Source organism: Mastigoproctus giganteus, chromosome 5 (assembly GCF_048544385.1).
Source record: "Mastigoproctus giganteus isolate SK-2022 chromosome 5, ASM4854438v1, whole genome shotgun sequence".
In the NCBI taxonomy this organism is placed as follows: Eukaryota; Metazoa; Arthropoda; class Arachnida; order Uropygi; family Thelyphonidae; genus Mastigoproctus; species Mastigoproctus giganteus.
In genome coordinates, this window is record NC_143579.1 from 68,223,329 (window position 1) to 68,241,818 (window position 18,490).

Sequence of the window (18,490 nt, forward strand, 5' to 3'; positions counted from 1 at the left end):
ATTAACAAGTATCGCGATGAATTCAGATTTGTCAATAATAATATAGTAGATATATGTTATTAGCCATTACCGAGTTACGTGAAACTCGAGGAAGTAAGAAGTCCTGGAACGTATTTCTTACATATGTCAGGGACTTCTGCATTTTTGGATTAACCGGGAAATCGATTATCCGGGGTTTGTTTTTTACCATCTATCCCAGAAAATCGAGAGTCTACTGTACTTGGATTTCAGGAAAGCTTTTGATACTGTTGCACATGGAAGACTACTATACAAATTGGAGTAGTATGATATTAAGGCCTAGTTGCTACAATGAATAAAAGGGTGGTTGAGTTGAAGAGGGCAGAGAGTGGTAATCAATGGATGCTGCTCTTTGTGGAATAATGTTATTAGTGGAGCCCCCGAGGGTTTAATGTTGGGCCCACTGTTGTTTTGTACATTTATCAATGATACTGATGAAGGTATATCATTAATATCGAAGTTTGCAGATGTTACAAAGGTTGGCAGGATTGTTAATTACAGTAATGGCAGTAGCACACTGCAACAGGATCTAGAAAATTTGGGCAGATGGGCTGAGAAGTGGCAACTGAATTTTAACATTGACAAATGCAAAGTACTGCATTTAGGGTAGAAATAACCTGGGAGAAACGTACCAACTGTGTAGTACTACTACACAGTTGGTACGTTTCTCCACTGTATTTTAATGCAAACTCCTTAAGTGTAGTTGGGTGGTAGAAAATGGAAAAGATCTGGGAGGAATTGTGCAGTCAGATGTGAAGTTTTCTTGGCAATGGAAACAGGCTGCCAGAGCAGGTCATTGGGTATTATCAATGATATACAGGAATTTTGCTACTAGGGAAAAGGTGTTTATACCTTTGTATAAGGCAATGGTCAGGCCATGCCTTTAGTACTGTGTACAGATCTGGAGGCCTCATTTTAGGAAGGATATAGAGTTGTTTGAGCGTGTACAGAGAAGGGCAATAAGATTGGTGAGGGGAACGAAAGGATTAAGTTCTGCAAATTGCAGCAGCTAGAGACTAGGTGCCTGCGAGGTGATAAGACTGCGGTGTATAAAGCTGTGAATGGGTTGAGCATGCTGAATTCTGATGGGATTCTTCTGCTTGCTCATATAAGAATGTGAGGGCATAAATTCAAACTGAGAAAAGACAGTTGTAGAATAGATGTGCAGAAATTTGCCTTTAACCAGCAGGTGGTTAATTGCTGGAACAAACTTGCTTCTGTCGTTGTGCAGGCTGATAGCTTAAATAAATTGAAGGAGGAACTGGACAAACTTTTAGAGAGAATGGATGTGTGATTTTTTTTTTTCTGGGGCTGATGCTACATAAGTTCATATGCTTGCTTTCTTGCATCACATGCCTCCATTACCACTACTACTACTACTATTTCATCAATCCCAGGTGACTTGCCACACATCAGTTCTCGTCAGATGGCTTTTTCAACTTCTTCCTTTAATGGAACCGGTTCATGATCACACTCTCGAAAATGGGGTGTCCATTAAAGTTAGCAGTTGCTCTGAAGAGCTGTTCGCAGTACTCCTTCCATCTTCCTTTAATTATAATCTCCTCCATTCAAATTTCCCCCTTGGAGTCCTTAATTACATTAAGTTTTAGAAGTAACTTTTGTCTTAAGGACTTGATAACATCGTTTGTTGTGGTGCTCAATCTCTTTCTTCTTTCAATTGATATAATCCTATTTATCCTGGCTTAAACAGCATTTGATGACTTTGCTCAGTTTCTGATACTCTTTGTTTCCATGTACATCCACAATTCTTCACTACTCAATAAGTTTACAAGTGGCTTCTGTAATCCATGGCTTCCTGACCTTTAACCTCTCTCTCTAATATATCTATTTGCTGAATCCTTAATGCTTTTTGCATTTTTCCACATTTCCCCAGGCAGCACATCGCCATCAATCAATTCTAATAGAGCTTGAAAACGATTGCCTGTTTCAAGTATATAATCGTTTGTAATATTTTCTGCATCCAATGGTCTAGGGAAAATCGTATTCATGATCTTTTTCAGCTTCAGCTTGAGAATGATGTGGAGCAGCTGATGATCACTGCCACAACCTGCTCCAGGAAGTGTCTTTGTTGTGATTAATTGGAATGCCACCTTTGCTGAATTAGGATGTAATCAATCTGAATTCCTTGTTTTATGATCAATAGATTTCCATGTGTAGAGTCTTCTCAAGTGTTGCTGAAAGCAGGTGTTACATATGACAAGACTGTTCAGATGACAAAATTCAATTAAACTTTCTTCCTGTTCATTTCTAGTGCCAAGACCAACCTACCGCATTCCGGTCTAGAAAGAATAACAATAGCATCTGCATTGAAATCATCCATGAGTATAAAAACATCCTTTTTTGGGACCAGATCAAGAGTTTCTTGGAGATTTTCATAATGAATATCCATATCATCATCTGTGGATGTTGATGGTGGAGCATATGCAACTAAAATTGTGATATTTACTGGATAGATTTGAAGCCTAACCATCATCATTCTACTATTAATAGTGTTGTATCCAAGAAGAGACCTTGAACATTCCTTATTAAAAATGACAGTGACACCATGTTCTACTTGGTTACTTCCAGAAAAAACAACCAAAAAACCCATTTCCAGTTTTGAAACAACCTTGTCCTGTCCACATGACACTGGTTGCTCCTAAAATGTAAATTTTGTACATATCCATTTCATTGATGACCATATATATGCATGCCTCATATATATATATATATATATATATATGAGGCATGTATATACAATACATATAAACTGGCCTCATAAAAAAATAAAAATTTTTTTTTTCCCACTTCAGTGGCATGCACCAGTGAAAATTGTTTAAATCTAGCTTTCCTTTTAGCACTTCTTTCTAATTAGTATTAATCCATTTTCACAGGAAGACACGGCAAGTTCCTTTTCAGCACAGATTAATAATATAAGACCAGATTATTACTACCAATTTTTCTACTCTTTTAATACCCTTGCTACTCCAGTTTTTAAGCCTATCATAACAGACACATTATCAACACTAAATCCATGTGGTGTTTTGAGGGGTTTATATTTGTTTTTCAGTTTGTTCAGACGATGTCAAGCATTGTACTCTATAGTCACTTTCCAATGCTGGCACTGAGAAAAAGTTGCTTTTGACTTTTTTTTTAAAGGTCACTGCCATCTGGTGCAATCTCTGAGATATCACTACCCCTTCTTTTCCTACCTGGTCACTAACAATAGCACTTGTTTTTATTCTTCCTCAACCATATTTTTTGCTATTTTTTGTTATTGAGAAAATTCTGAACAACTTGCCTGCATGATCAGAGGAGGATTGCATTCTATGACAAAGGATGCAAATAAAATTTCAGAATATGTGACATAATCACCATGAAATGCTACATCTATTTTTCCATTTCTTTCTATGCACCACATGCTGTCCTTATGCTCATCTGTTTGCAAATGCCTGATTACGTCATGTTTCCTGCCACTCGAAACTGAAAAATCACACTCGCACATGGCACCAAAAGAAATGTTACCCTGTTCAGATTTTAATATACAGTAGGCCCTCAATTTAATGGACTAATTGTGGGAAGGGTGTGTGCTTTTTTCTGAAGTCCATCAAATTGAATATATTTTAAAAACATATATTAATAACAAACTTACAATGTACAGGATGTATTAATAGATGATACCGACTGCTTCATCCAATGCTCCAAAGAAATTCCACTAGCATCATAATTTACGATAATGCAAAGTTCATTTGTGAATATATCAAAGTTTCTTCATTTTTGCTGCATCAGCAATCAATCTATAAATAATTTATTTACTTACAGCTATACATTGCAATAATTTCCCCCCATTAAGAGTTTGTTTACATGGTATGAAGCAGCAATTCCACTGTAAAAATATTTTAGAGAAAATAAGACATCTGTAAAGTTTTATTTATAGTACTAACAAGTAAAAAGCCAACTACACCTGGTATTCCCAGGTGGTTACCCTACAAGTACTAACTGGGCCTAATGCTGCTTAACTTCGGTGATTGGACGAGATTCAGAGCATTCAGCCTAGTATGATAGTTGGCTGTTTAAAGCACCTGTAATGGGCTTATTTATAGATTACGTTGCTGTGTCGCATTTTCATTGTGATTTCCACAAATGCAAGTTACTGCCATGTGAAAACGCCTGGAGCATGCCTAAAGAAGTTGAACTTTAAAACTGATCTTGCTTTTCCTAGCTCATCGACAACATTTCACATGCACATTGTGCTCTTTAATTCTTCTTCTGGTAAAGGATCAGAAGTCTGAACCAATCCAGAAGACACTGCTTAGGTGCAACTGTTGATGAATGAAGTTCTCTGCAGACCCTATGCTAATATAGAGCTATGCACCTTGTTCTTTTACACTAATATGGCAATATTCTGGAATTAATGCCTCAAATTTTGCAATGCTCTTCTCTTAGTTTAGTAAATAAATTTGATGAATTTGAGGTATTGCTCAAAACATCGAAGGCAGATATTGTTGGGATATCAGAGACGTGGTGTCACACAGATATAAGGGATGCGGAACTGCAATTTGGGGAGTACAACGTCTACAGAAAGGATAGACAGGATAGGAAGGGAGGAGGGGTTATGCTATTAGTTAAGAAACACATAAAAATCCAAGGAAGTGAAGCCAGTCGACATCGCTGGACAGTGCAGTGTGGAGTCAGTTTGGTGTGACATAAGCATTGGGAGATCAAAATTGAGAGTAGGAGTGTGCTATAGGCCTAATGACTCTGATGAGTATAATAAGGAACTGTACAGGGAAATAGAGTGGGCCAGTAAATCAGAGTGTCTTATAATGGGAGATTTTAATTTCCCAGATATTGACTGGAATTTGGGGGCTGGATACTCACACACTAGCAGGGCTTTTGTGGATTTATTGGATGATTGTTTTCTACATCAGCATGTTCGGGAGGCAACTAGAGGGAGTAATACTCTTGATTTGATTATCAGCAGTGATTCTTCATGCATTAAGAATCTGCAGATAAACGAACCACTAGGTGGCAGTGATCACAGTGTGCTGAAGTGGGATTTACTCAAAGAGGTAACTACCATTAGGGGTAAAGGGAAGGGTTATTGCTTCCGTAAAGGCGACTACGATGGACTGAGACAGTATTTAAATTCTATACAGTGGGACCAACTGATGATGTTACCAACAGCAAATTCAAAATGGGAAGCATTCAAAGAACTTATCTTGGAAGCTACTAGGCTTTACATACCAACTAAGAAATATTGTTCAAGGTTTAGGCCAAAATGGATGTCAGATGAACTAATGAGGCATATGGCAGAGAAGAAAAATGCATGGGATACTTACAAATTAACACATGACACAGAAGCCTATGATAGATACAAGTTGATATGCAACCAAGTTACAAAGGAGGTTAGGCAGGCAAAGGCAGATTACGAGAAATCCTTGGCAAGGGATGCAAAGAAAAACAGCAAAGAGTTCTTTACTTATGTAAACTCTAGAAGGAAAGGGATGAATCAGATTGGTCCACTTGATATTGATGGGTCAAGTGTTGATGATCCTGCTCAGGTGGCTAACAAACTAAATGAATATTTTGCATCGACATTCACACATGAGGAGTTATTCAGCGAGGGGAATGCCAGAGGTGTATTCAACTCTAGCAGTAAGTTACAGAATCTTGAAATAACTGGGAGTAAAGTGGAGGAGAAACTGTTGAAGATAAACACAAGAAAGGCACCCGGGGTGGATGGGATCTATCCAGTTATATTAAAGGAGGCAGCAAAGGAAGTAAGCAAACCCTTAGCCATAATTATGAGAGCTTCCTTGGACTCAGGGGAGGTACCCATAGACTGGAAATGTGCAAATGTGACCCCAATTCACAAAGGAGGATCAAAGGCTGACACAAGTAATTATAGACCTGTGAGCTTGACTTCTGTTCCAGGAAAATTAATGGAGGCACTGGTTAAAGACGCACTGCAGGATCATTTAGACAAGACTTCAGTTATAGCTCAGACACAGCATGGTTTTGTTAAGGGGAAGTCTTGCCTGACCAACTTGATTGGATACTATGATGCAGTCACAAAAGAACTGGATGCAGGGAATAACTTTGATATTATATACTTGGATCTTAGAAAGGCTTTTGATACTGTTGCACATGGAAGACTGCTACACAAATTGGAGCAGTGTGACATTGGAGGCAAATTGCTGCTATGGATAAAGGGGTGGTTGAGGGGGAGAAGACAGAGAGTGGTAATCAATGGACACTGCTCATCGTGGACTGATGTTATTAGTGGAGTCCCTCAGGGCTCAGTGTTGGGTCCATTATTGTTTTCTGTATTTATAAATGATATTGATGATGGTATATCGGGATTAATGTCCAAGTTTGCAGACGATACAAAGGTTGGCAGGGTTGTCAAGGACACTACTGACACTATGCTTCTGCAACAGGATCTGGAAAGGTTGAGCAGATGGGCTGAGAGGTGGCAAATGAAGTTTAACATTGACAAATGTAAAGTACTACACATGGGAAACAGCAACCCCAGAGCAACGTATCAACTCTATGGTACAACACTGACAGTGGTAGAGAATGAAAGGGACTTGGGGGTGGTTGTGCAGGCAGATATGAAGTTCCCTGAGCAGTGCAGACGGGCTGCAAGAGTAGCTCATGGAGTATTGTCAATGATATACAGGAATTTTTCCAGCAGGGATAAGGAGGTGATTATTCCATTGTATAAGGCGATGGTCAGGCCACACCTAGAGTACTGTATACAGGTCTGGAGGCCTCATTTCAAGAAGGATGTAGAGCTGCTGGAACGAGTACAGAGAAGGGCAACAAGATTAGTGAATGGAACAAAGGGGTGCTCTTACGAAGAAAGGCTTAAGTTTTGCAAATTACAGTGTCTGGAGACTAGGCACCAGCGAGGTGATCTGATAGAGGTGTATAAAGCCTTGAATGGTTTAAGCATGCTCAATGCTGATGGGATTCTTCCTGTAGCTCAGAATAATCACCTGAGAGGGCATAAATTCAAATTGAGGAAAGACAGATGTAGGATAGACGTGCGGAAATTTGCCTTTAGCCAGCGAGTGGTTGGTTGGTGGAACAGACTTCCATCCCTTGTGGTGGAGGTTGATAGCCTAAATAAGTTTAAGGCTCAGCTGGACAGGTATTTTGAACGAACAGAGGGGTGAAGTGGAAGTGGTTTTTTTTTTTTTTTTTTGGCTGATGCTGCATAAGCTTGCTTTCTTGCATCAAATGCCTCTACTAATGCTAATGTTACAGCAATTTTTTGGCATCCTGAGATTTCTTTGTCTCTGAGCTATCACTATGCCTTCTTTTCCTACCTGGTCACTAACAATAGCACTTGTTTTTATTCTTCCTCCACCATATTTTTTGCTATTTTTTGTTATTGAGAAAATTCTGAACAACTTGCCTGCATGATCAGAGGAGGATTGTGTTCTATGACAAAGGATGCACTGAGGTTCTTAAACAGTTGAATTGTTTATACCAATATGTAACAACACTGTAATTTGGGCAGTCTTCTCCATAAATAATGAACATTTCTTCATGGATTGTTTTGGGAGTTTTCTCCTTGCAGAAACAGGAACCGAATCACTGATCTATCTGTGTCCACTTTATCTATTGTGACACCTCACTTCATTCAGTGCTGCAAATAATAAAATTAAAAAAAAAAAAAAAAAAGTCAACCAAAACCTTCATCTTTCTATTACAACTAATCTGTGTGAATACAAATCTTTTTTTGAATCCCCCTCATATAGAGAATAATGAAGCTTGATACGAAACCTAAAGTCCTGAGGTTGAGAAGTTCTGTATTATTTAGGACAAGTAACCTCTTGGGCTGGTATTATGTAGGTTTTTAAGAATGCCATATCTCCATGTGGCATCAAGAGCTTTTTCACAAATTCCATTACAAATGTTATGTCTTGACAAATGCATTGCAGAGGTTAGCCTCAGTTTTAAAATGCACATGTAAGGTGGAGTGGTTTTATATATCACAGAACCTACATAGATGTTCTGTGTTTTTTATATCCATGTAAGTCTATGATGTACTGCCTTCTCCAGTATCTTTCCTAAGCAACTCATTAGGGAGATTTGCCTATAATTATTTTTGTAAGGAGTCCTTCCTTGAAATCAGAAAGGCCAGCCAACACAATTGAATAACACCACAACAGTATATATTTGTTTTCTGTAAAGATCTGGTTGTAAAATATCAACAGAGAGGTCATAGCTTTCTCATTAAGATATTGTAGCATGATGTAGAAGATGCCTTCTGGTCCTGCAGCAACACCAGAAGAGTTATGTTAGGACTGTTTAGGTTCTAGGAAGGTAAAAGGTTGATTCTATGGTATTATATTATATCTGATTGTATGGTTGTATTATATGATAGGAGGCTGTATTGGAAAACACGATCTTGTAGGGCGCCTCCGTAGCCAGGTGGGAAGGAGCAGCAGTGCGTAGCACACGCTTCTTGATTAGACCGGGGTTCGAGCCCGTCACCACCAAATACGGAGGATGCGGAAAGGTCATTCAGGGAATGACCACCGCATATCCCGGAGCAATATGGCCTTAGTTGCTAATGCTCCTAAAAACCAAATAACAACAACAACCGATCTTGTACCACTTGGCAAAGATTTAATATGTTGAAAATATGTACCACATGTACTGGCAACTAATACTGCACAGAAAGTTTCAGCAAATGCTTCCGCTCTCTCAGCAGGAGAGGACAAATAGTACCCCTCCAATGAAGGATTGGGTAAGGAACTTGATATTTAGAATTTAGAGCCTGAATTTTTTTTTTCCAAATTAACTTTACCTTGAACGTGCATCTTTATTAATGGTGCCTGAAAATTTGATCGAAGATTCTCATTTGACCTTCGGTCTAATTCAAAACAGAAGCACGAGTTCTTTGTAATTAATGCAGTTAAGTTAGTGTGGGAAATTTATGGAACTAGTTCCAGGTTTAATTTTCCTTGATTTCACAAGGACACAGTCTCTGTTCCACCAGTGATTGTAAAGCCATCTACCTGCTTGTGATTTTGGTAGTGACATAGTGGCAGCATCTAATATTTGATTAGTGATGTGTAGTTATATTGTAAATAGCAGAGGACTTAATGAATAGCTGCTCATCAAGACATATTTTAAGTAATTATTTCAGTCTTCTTTATGGCGATGCAACTTGAAGAAAACTGAGGGGATCAACTGACCGAGTTTGCAATTTATACATAACAGGGAAGTGATCACTGCTATGTGTCTCAGTCAGCACTGACCATTTCATACTCAGATATATATGAAAACATATTGATAAATCTAGAGCAGACTGAATACCTCTTAGGAGATGGTTATAGGTGTGAGACCCTATGTTCAGCATAATGGGTTGGTAGTCATCCAGTAAAGATTCTATTAGCCAACACCTAGAATCTAGGTAAGAAGATACTTATAATGGGTTGCAGCCATTTAGATCTCCTAAATAGAAAATTGGAGGTAGAGGCTGGGATATTAAATTGTCAAGATCAGTATGAGAAAGTGAAAAATCTTGTGAGATATAAACTAAAACCAGAGCTGAAGTGATTCTAATGATAATATGCAGTGCCACTATTTCTAAGTTAGTTTGGAGAGGAATATGTATGGAAAGGATACTGGATTTAAAAAAGAACTGCAACTCCCTCATGAACAGGTAATTCTGTTCTTCTCTTGAGTCTGTACATGGTATAGTTCCACAACTTAGAAGACACCCTGTGGGTTTAGGTAAGTTTCCTGCAGGCAAACACTAACAGGATCATATTGGTTCAACTGGTTCTGCTAGCCTGTCAATAATGCTGCACAAGAGTCAGCAATTCCATTGCATTATATTCTGCATTACTTAGTTTTAGACTGGGATGCTTCATCTGACTGCTTCTTCAAGAAGCTACACTTATATTGGTCCTATTTTGGCTCATCTTTCTTTAGGAATATAGGGAGACCATCATCCAATGTCACCTGCATGTAGCTTCAATATTGCATCACTTTCTTCCATTTGGTCACCCTTTCCATATTTGTCAATAGTTTTGTTTCCATAGAAACAATGCGTTTTGGTTTGGTTAGTTCCTGTGTGGCTGGCTCTTTGTAAGGTGACAGAGTGATTGGAGTGTTAGTCATTTCATCAGCTGTGACATCTGTTTGAACGGCAACTGTTCTGTAGCCTTTGATGGTGGCTGAACATGAACATGCAGGCATACTTTTTAAGATTTTGAATCATCTGATAGGGTTTGGTACTTAAAGACAAATTCTACATAAGAAACAACTTAACTGCTTTAACTGGTTGTGGCAGCACAGGAGTACCAAAGGTAAGTAAATGATCTGTGTAGGTATTAAATTTCCATTCTTTCTAGTCATAATCCCTTTGACATATGTAACTCTCTGCTCTCTGATCTTTAAGTTCCTCAACTATTTCCTCCTCTGAGATAAGTCCCATTTCATCATAACTCCCCTGTGACTATTCACGGTACATGAGCTGTGACTGTAACTGGGAGTCTGCCAAAATATTTTTGCTGTAACACCTGCTCTGAGTGTCTTGGTTCAGATGTTTCTATCATTCTATCAGGACATCTTCAGACTGAAGTCTGAAGATGTCCTGAAGAGGTACTTTTCTATACAAGAAAAGGAGAAGTCTGCTTAATGGCTGTGTACCCAGTGAATGCATAATGAAGAAAGATGGTATTTTCTGTGAAGAGGATTATTTTTTAATCCTTTTAGCATGCAAAGACTTGTGTTTTTATTCATGCATCTTGGTGAGAGTGTGTTGACTATACTGGTGGAAAGTCACAAAATCCATATTGTGTTCCTTTTAGCTGTGGATGTTGTCTCTACACCGAGAATTGTTTGCTTGACATTGGCCATTCTCATTAAGTTGCAGAAGTCCTTGTTGGTCATCTTTTTTGCATTTCTTTGCAATTGCGGAAAGTCAGTTGAGTATGGCCTCATTCATCTCGCTGTTTAGATGATTGTAAAAGTTTTGAAAGGGGTCTTCTTCTTGCAGTCACATTACAATGCTATGCAGGTCATTACTACATGCTCCATCAGGGTCAACGTCATTGTTGTCTTGACAAACTGTCTTACATATTTCCATCATTTTGTGAATGTCGAAGTCCGATTCATACAATTTATGGTCTAGTATGACATCGTAGATTATATGAAATATAATCTACGATGCATATTTCATCTCTGACAGTACCTGTTTCCTCATTGCGAAATGGAATGTCCAGCATAACCATCTTGTGCTTGTACTTGTTGAGATCCTGAGCCAAGTCATAGTTTAAATAGCGTATTATGTGTGGATGCTGTAATTTCTTGCAGATCTCAGTGCTGCATGTGTAATTTGTGACAAAGCGTGACATATGATTGCAACAATACAAATACTTGTATTGTTGCAATCATACTATTCAACAAATGGCAACAATCAAAAGGGGTAATTAGGCTAATCTCTTGAAAACATTGATTCGGTAGAGTAAGCAGCAAGCGTGTGTATCCTATTTATCACTAATGTTGATTCGGTAGAGTAAGTAACAGATGTGAGCATAAATTAAATTGTTCACGATTTCGGTTCTAGCTGTTAAAAAGTTAGTAGGTGTCGTCAAAGATGATTACACATGAAACATCTTTCGTGTGTACAGGGTACACATGCGATGTTTTTTTTTTTTAAATCCATCCTGCACTAGATATTAAATCACTAAAAACATACTCATTTTATATTAAAATACAGCCACAGGATTTTTCTATTTGTGGATTTCTGTTTGAAATGACTAGATTGACTTATGATGACTGCTTCAAGAGAGACAGAGTTGAAGACTTTGTACCTCTTCCAAAATGCTGAGTCAGTGTTTTGTTTATAACAATGGCACTGCTGTTTAGAGCTGGCTGTTGAGAAACTTTCTGAGAACATTTGAATTCTGTTGCCTTCCTCCAGTCTGGTAGAATACGCCATGTGAAATTACTGAAATATCAAAAATTACAGGAAAATTTGTTAAATTTCATGCTTTCTTCTTTTATAACAGGATCTGGTAGGCTCTCACACTGAAATGGACAGAATAGATACTGTAAAATATCTATTTCTTTACTTTCAATGACACTGAGAGCTGAAAATGAATGATAAAACAATGCATCCAGGAGATAGTTGTCAGTAAGGGACTAAACCAAGTCTGGTGTGACAAAGTGCCACAAAATTGCAGTAAATCTGTGGATCAGCAGCCCCTAGAGGAGAGTAAAAGTGTTATATGCCAAAAGACCGTAACAAAATGTTTTATCACGGGGGATTTTAATTTTACAGATATTGATTGTAACTTGTGTATTAGTCATACATTTATTAAGCAGAACATTTTGGGATCACCAGGACGACTGCTTTTTATGCTAACACATTCATATAGATATATTACAAGCACAACTGATATTCTAAATTTCATTATCAGCAGCAATTAATCGTGTATTAGGAATCTTCAAATAATGGTACCACAAAATGATAGTGATCAGAAAATACTGATCCAGGATTTGATATATATATAAAAAAAGCTACAGTGAAAGGATCTTGTTTTGAATGGTGATTACAATGGCCTTTAGCATTTTAAAAATTCATTTCCATGGTACTATACAATGTATTATAATGAAAGAATTATTATTCAATATTTAGACTAAATGTCTGAAGAACTGATGAGCATAGTACCAGAAAAGAAAAATACATTCTATGATTATAAATTCTCAGGGGGCACGGAATTATATAAATATAAAATAACCTGTGATGAAGTTACTCAGAAGGGTTAGACGTTGTAAGGCTTATGGGAAGTATTCAGCTAATGGCGCAAAGAAAAATATCAAATAATTCTTAGCTCATGATAAAACAAGAAAGAAAGAGATGATACCATATTGGTCCATTTGTTGGTAATGTAAAAGTATCAATAATCCTGTACATGTTTCTAACTGGATAAATATTCTGCATCTACATTCATATGCAAAGAAAATTAAGATACCGGAAGCCACTCTAATACTCCCAGAAAGTTAAAACAATTTTAACAAAAATTGCACCATAATAAAAAATACTTCCATGTCATGTCCAAATTCCCTTATTAATAATGCTTTGTGAATCTAGTTTGAGAAAAACACTTCTAAAAAAAAAGAAAAAAAAAAAAAGTTGGTACAAGGAATTACCTTGAAAGTCACCTATTCCTAAATTATGTATATGTAACCTATGTAAAAATTATGAATGAACTGTGAATGTTCTTCATATGAGAGGATGATTTGGAGATTCAGATAAGGAAGGTTTCAATTTGAGGAGGTGGGTTAATGTAAAAAATGTTAAGTATTAAAAACAAAATTTAATTGTACAAAAATTAATATAAGCAAAGTTATAACAAGTTCCATATTTCTGAAGGTGTGGGTTATTAAAATGTTACACAACAACATTTGTATAACATTTTAACATTGTTACAACAATACTGCTTTCAAAGTGATATGTGAACAAAATATTTTTATTTTTGTAGTACTTGTTTTGCCATTTTACTTATTAATTAGGCACATTATAGCCATAGCAGCTTATGTGCCATTAAACCTCCATAACAACAACAACAACTTATGAATTAATAACTTTAAAGTTGATATTTAAGTAAAATAAAGCAGAAATTGCTCAATTTTTTAGATTAAAAAAGTGTAGCAGTATTTCTTTATACAAATATACTGTACAAAAATTATTTGAAATGATTTGTACATTCAAGGTATGCTAGTTAATAAGATCATAAAACTATTTTGAGGGAAAAGGCAGCTTTTTCAGCATTCAAATGTTGAATATTTCAAAATCTTGAATATTTCGAAAAAGGTTTGGAAACTTCATTTTAGAAAGATCTGTCAGACAAGAGACAGAAGAGTAGCAAGTTTAGCTGAAGGCACAAAAAAGCATTCTTAATGATAAAGATGAGTACTAAAAATTACAAAATGTCTGGAGACTAGGCACTTATGTGGGAACCTAACTGGAGCATCTGATGCCTTAAATGGATTGAGTTTAGGTAAAATAAATGTCAATGGCATCTTGACTCTCTAAAGCAAAACAAAAAACACCAAGGGACAGATTTTAAATTTTAAAAGAATGGTTACCATTTTGTTAGCATATTTGCCTGGTTTATGACTTTATCCACTATTGTTGCTGCTGTTAATTTCTATGCTCAAATATATAAATTTCATTAACAATTCTATAATTTTTCCTTCTAAATTCCAAATTTAATTCTTACAGGGTCCACAGACGCTGTAAATGATTTGTTTTATTTACTGAAATTTTCATATTATATTTTGTTGCATTTATTTAAGTCTGTGCAGCAATATTTGTAAATCACCTTCTGTTTGTGTGAGAACTTTGTTCAAAATTTCAGGACTTTTTATCTACAGCTTTTAGCACAGCAAGAAATATAACAGAAAAGAAGATAAAATTTTTTTTATCTTTCTGCAGATAAGTTTTACAAGTAAGTTTTTAAATCTACTTACTGAGGTGGTTTACGAGGCTCTCCTTTATACAACTGTTTCCTTCCGGTTCCTTCTATATTTTCTTTTCTATAGAATAAATTAATCAATAAATAAGTTAATTATATTATTTTAAATAAACAAAATAAATAGAGAAAATTAGTTTTGAATTTGTAAATATCTTTATGCAATTAGATGTAATTCTGTCATTTAATTCCACCCCTTCATGCAAATCAAATGATAATTTTCATTTACATGAAATAATTTTCCAGTTTATATATTAGAATGCAAAGAAAGTAAGACATTTATATACAAAGCAGAAGTCTATGAATACTAATGCTGAGAAAGTATACCCACTTTAAAAATGTTAGCTGCAAAAGATGATTAAATTATAATCAACTTAAGTCTTTTAACTTCCAGAGTTAAAAGACTTGAGTTGAAAAGTTCAGTTTCTGATAAGTAATTTGGGTTCGAACACTTTGTTTTGAATAAACATACACATGAGTACAACTCAACTAAGGGCCATGAGGTATCACTACAGAGCATGTCAGTAAGTCTATTTTGTGCTAGAAGTGATAAGTAGTTAAAATATAAAAATCATTCAAATGACACAAAGATTTTTGGAATAAACAGTTTTGAGACCTGGTTAAATGCAAGCAATCACAGCATTGAGAAAATGAGTCTACAGTTTAACCAGGAAGAAACTGTGCATAGAAATCCACTGGCTGCTGGTGAAACTATCCTTTCTCTTTTTCATCAAAATGAGAGCCATGACCTTTGAGCACCAGGTAAGGGCTGTAGGCTAAGTGTTGCAGCACTTCTCACCTATACCACTGCAGCTGAGCATCACTGTTAGGGCTACATGAAGTGTCCCACTGTTGTTGTGAAGTAACACTATGATACCAATTAAGCGCCTGACTGCTTTACTTTAATGGCCTATGGTAAATTTTACAGTTTTGCTGTGAAAGTGGATATTGACAGCAGGACCACGGGAAAACTAGGCATAGTATATCCACAAATTCCTCCTTCCAACTGCATCGGAAGGAAGAATGTGCAGATATATTTCATAAAAATTCTTCTATTGGATATCACTGAAAGATCATTTCATTAAAATACTTTAAAATTTTGAACAATGTAGGGAGTAATTAAGCTCATAATCAAAACTTGATTGCATCGATAGGAGACACTAGTACTTAACATTGCGGTTATACAGCTGGCATTTGTAGATAATTCAATGAAGGTATTTTATTTCGTGAGAGCCAACAAACAGTCCAAACAGTTTAATACGATCTAAGAATCTCTACACAATGATCTTCTGCAAACACAGAGATGTGGTCAGTATGTCTACAACTAAGTGGAATGTCAACTGCAAAAAAACTTAATTGGCATAAATTTTTGTTAAAATTGTAGCAACAATCTTAAAAAAAAAACCCAGCAGATAATGTTTTATTTGAAGATAACCAAATAAAGAATGAAGGATGGCCTAATAATAAAAAACATAAACTGATCACTATTGTAACAGCTTCTAATCTAGGATTTTGAGGAATGGGAACAGTGCTGTACATTTTCCAACTTTCGAGCATAATATCTTGAGCTAAAGATTTAATAGATAAGGCAACCAAAATTATGAAAAATTCAGGATGCCATCAGGCCTTAGAGCTGTACAGTGAAGAAGTGAATTATTTTTTAAAAATTAAGTTGTAACAGGCATGTGGTGAGGCTACCAGAGTTAGAAGATTTGCCAAATATGCCTGCTGTTATGGTGACAGTTCAAGTTATAAAGTTGAACCATAATTCCACACTGAGTAGAATAAAGGTGGAAACACTATTATCATCACAGGACTCTTGTCATGTCCCTGTTTAGTGTAAACTGCGAAGTCGGTCAGAGAAGAAGCATCATTGTAACGTAGGGTGGCCAGATTAAAAATTTGATCTCCTCATACTCATGCTTATGTTTGGTGTATTCATTCCTCGTTTACTCACATTATATTTTAAGAAAACCAGACAATTTTAATAGCAACCATTTTATTTCTATATTTTGTTGATTTTTACAAGTTCGTGGAATGCAAAATTAGTCAAATTTTAATAAAATTAACTGAATTATAGCCTGTGCTTTAATTCGAAAAATTTTATTGCAAGAGTTATAAACACTAAAGGAAACTTTTTATAAATATTAACATCAAATGTTTTACATAATTTTTTACAATACACATTCAATAAACCTGATTTATTTTATCAAAAAGAAAATATTTATATAGCAATACTTTTCATTTGAGCAAATTTTCTTTAACAGTTTTTAATTTTTTAGTACATATGCATAAAATTTTTTGCTGACATTGTGATTGGTTTTCAACAACAGTTTTCCTTCAACATTCTTTAGGTCTAATTTATTTCTATTCTTTTTCCCATGCATTAAACACTGAGCTAAATACTCGCTCACTCATTGCATTTGAGTGAGGCAAAGCAAAAACAAAATTAATATTTTTTTTCTGTATTACGTACTTCGTACGCAATTAAAACTTTTATCCAAACATCTGTGGTATTTTTGAGGTCTTTTGTCTCAATATTTCTACGGAATGATTTCAACAAAACATAGAACATATTCTTCACACAGCAAATTGATACTGATATTGGGGATTTTAAATAATAAAAAGTTTATTGCTTGAGCCTTAAACCATTACACCGAAATAAAAAAGAAGAAGAGTAGAATGTAAAAGGTTACAAAGTAAGCATAATATAAATATTCTATAACCCTCTTTGTAAATAGGATAGAATGTCGTATTTGAGTCTTTAAGGGTGCATTTCAACAACAACTTTATAGTTAGTTAATTCTTTCTTCCTAAATAACCATCTCAACAGGTTGTTTTATGATTTCTGCTTTTTTCAAATTCCCCATTTCAAATGTTAAAAAAGGGGCATGTCTGGCAACCTGTAATATTGTACATGTGTCATTCTCTTTGAGGAAAGCTGAAGTGAAATGAATTTCCACAGTTCACCCTCCTCCTGTTCAGATTTTGAAGAAGATTTAGAAAATGCATGCACTTTTCTTAGAGCCGAGAAAACAATGCATACATGACATAAACTCGAAGAGAACAGAAAAAGGCGAATTTCATCATTTACAGAAGGACTTAGAAGAAGATGTTTGTGTTTGTTTGTTTGTTGTTTGGTTTTTAGGAGCATTAGCAACTAAGGCCATATTGCTCCGGGATATGCGGTGGTCATTCCCTGACCTTTCCGTATCCTCCGTATTTGGTGGTGACGGGCTCGAACCCCGGTAGAAGAAGATGAAAATCGTTTCAAGATGTACTTACGGATGAATAAAGAAGAACTGAATTTCATATATAATCCGATTGAGGATGACATTCAAGGGCAAAATATGCAATTTCGAAATTCAATCAGCGCTAAGGAAAAATTAGTTGTATGTTTAAGGAAAGTAAAAATACTACAAGTTTAATTTTGAATAAGGACTTATTCTGTCAAAATACGAAACAAAAAATTTTAATGAAATTTAATTACAACAAAAAACTACTTCTCACCCCTAAAAACTGAACTTGTAAGAAATTGTTATGAGTTGTGCAAATTGAAATGATCGACTTGTTTGTCCTCTCAATTTGTTAATTGTAATTCAGTTGGTCAAAATGGCCAAAGGAGGAAAATAGTCCTCCTTTGGCCATTTTGAGCATCCCTGTGACTAGATATTTGTGGTGAGTATGCTGAATAGCTGGTCAAAGTGGAGGGTGCTTCGGAATAGGCACAGGCGCAACATCCTTGATGTTGTTGTTATTTGTTTTTGGATATTCTTACTTGTGCACTCAAAACAGATTATTTACTTCTAATTTAATTTTCTATTAGCATTTCCTCCATTTTCCACTTGTCACGCTGTCAAGTCTAATGAAATTTCTGTTTGAACAGAAAAATCTGAGCTCCTGACAATGTCATTCGGCCTTGAAGCCCGATGTGTTACGTTGTTGTTGTTATTTGGTTT

At 35.9% G+C, this 18,490-nt stretch overlaps 1 protein-coding gene and 1 pseudogene across 2 annotated transcripts in view; both read right to left on the minus strand.

Moving 5' to 3' along the window:
- The window catches only part of LOC150085466 (nucleolar transcription factor 1-A-like), a 451,866-nt gene that overhangs the window by 151,188 nt on the left and 282,188 nt on the right, over positions 1–18,490 (minus strand). For both annotated transcript variants that reach the window (XM_090374048.1, XM_090374049.1), the window contains exon 13: positions 14,530–14,595. In XM_090374048.1, the coding sequence (XP_090230174.1) occupies positions 14,530–14,595 (66 nt within the window). The remainder of the gene's footprint in view (positions 1–14,529; positions 14,596–18,490) is intronic.
- On the minus strand, positions 3,971–4,088 carry LOC150085467 (5S ribosomal RNA; annotated as a pseudogene).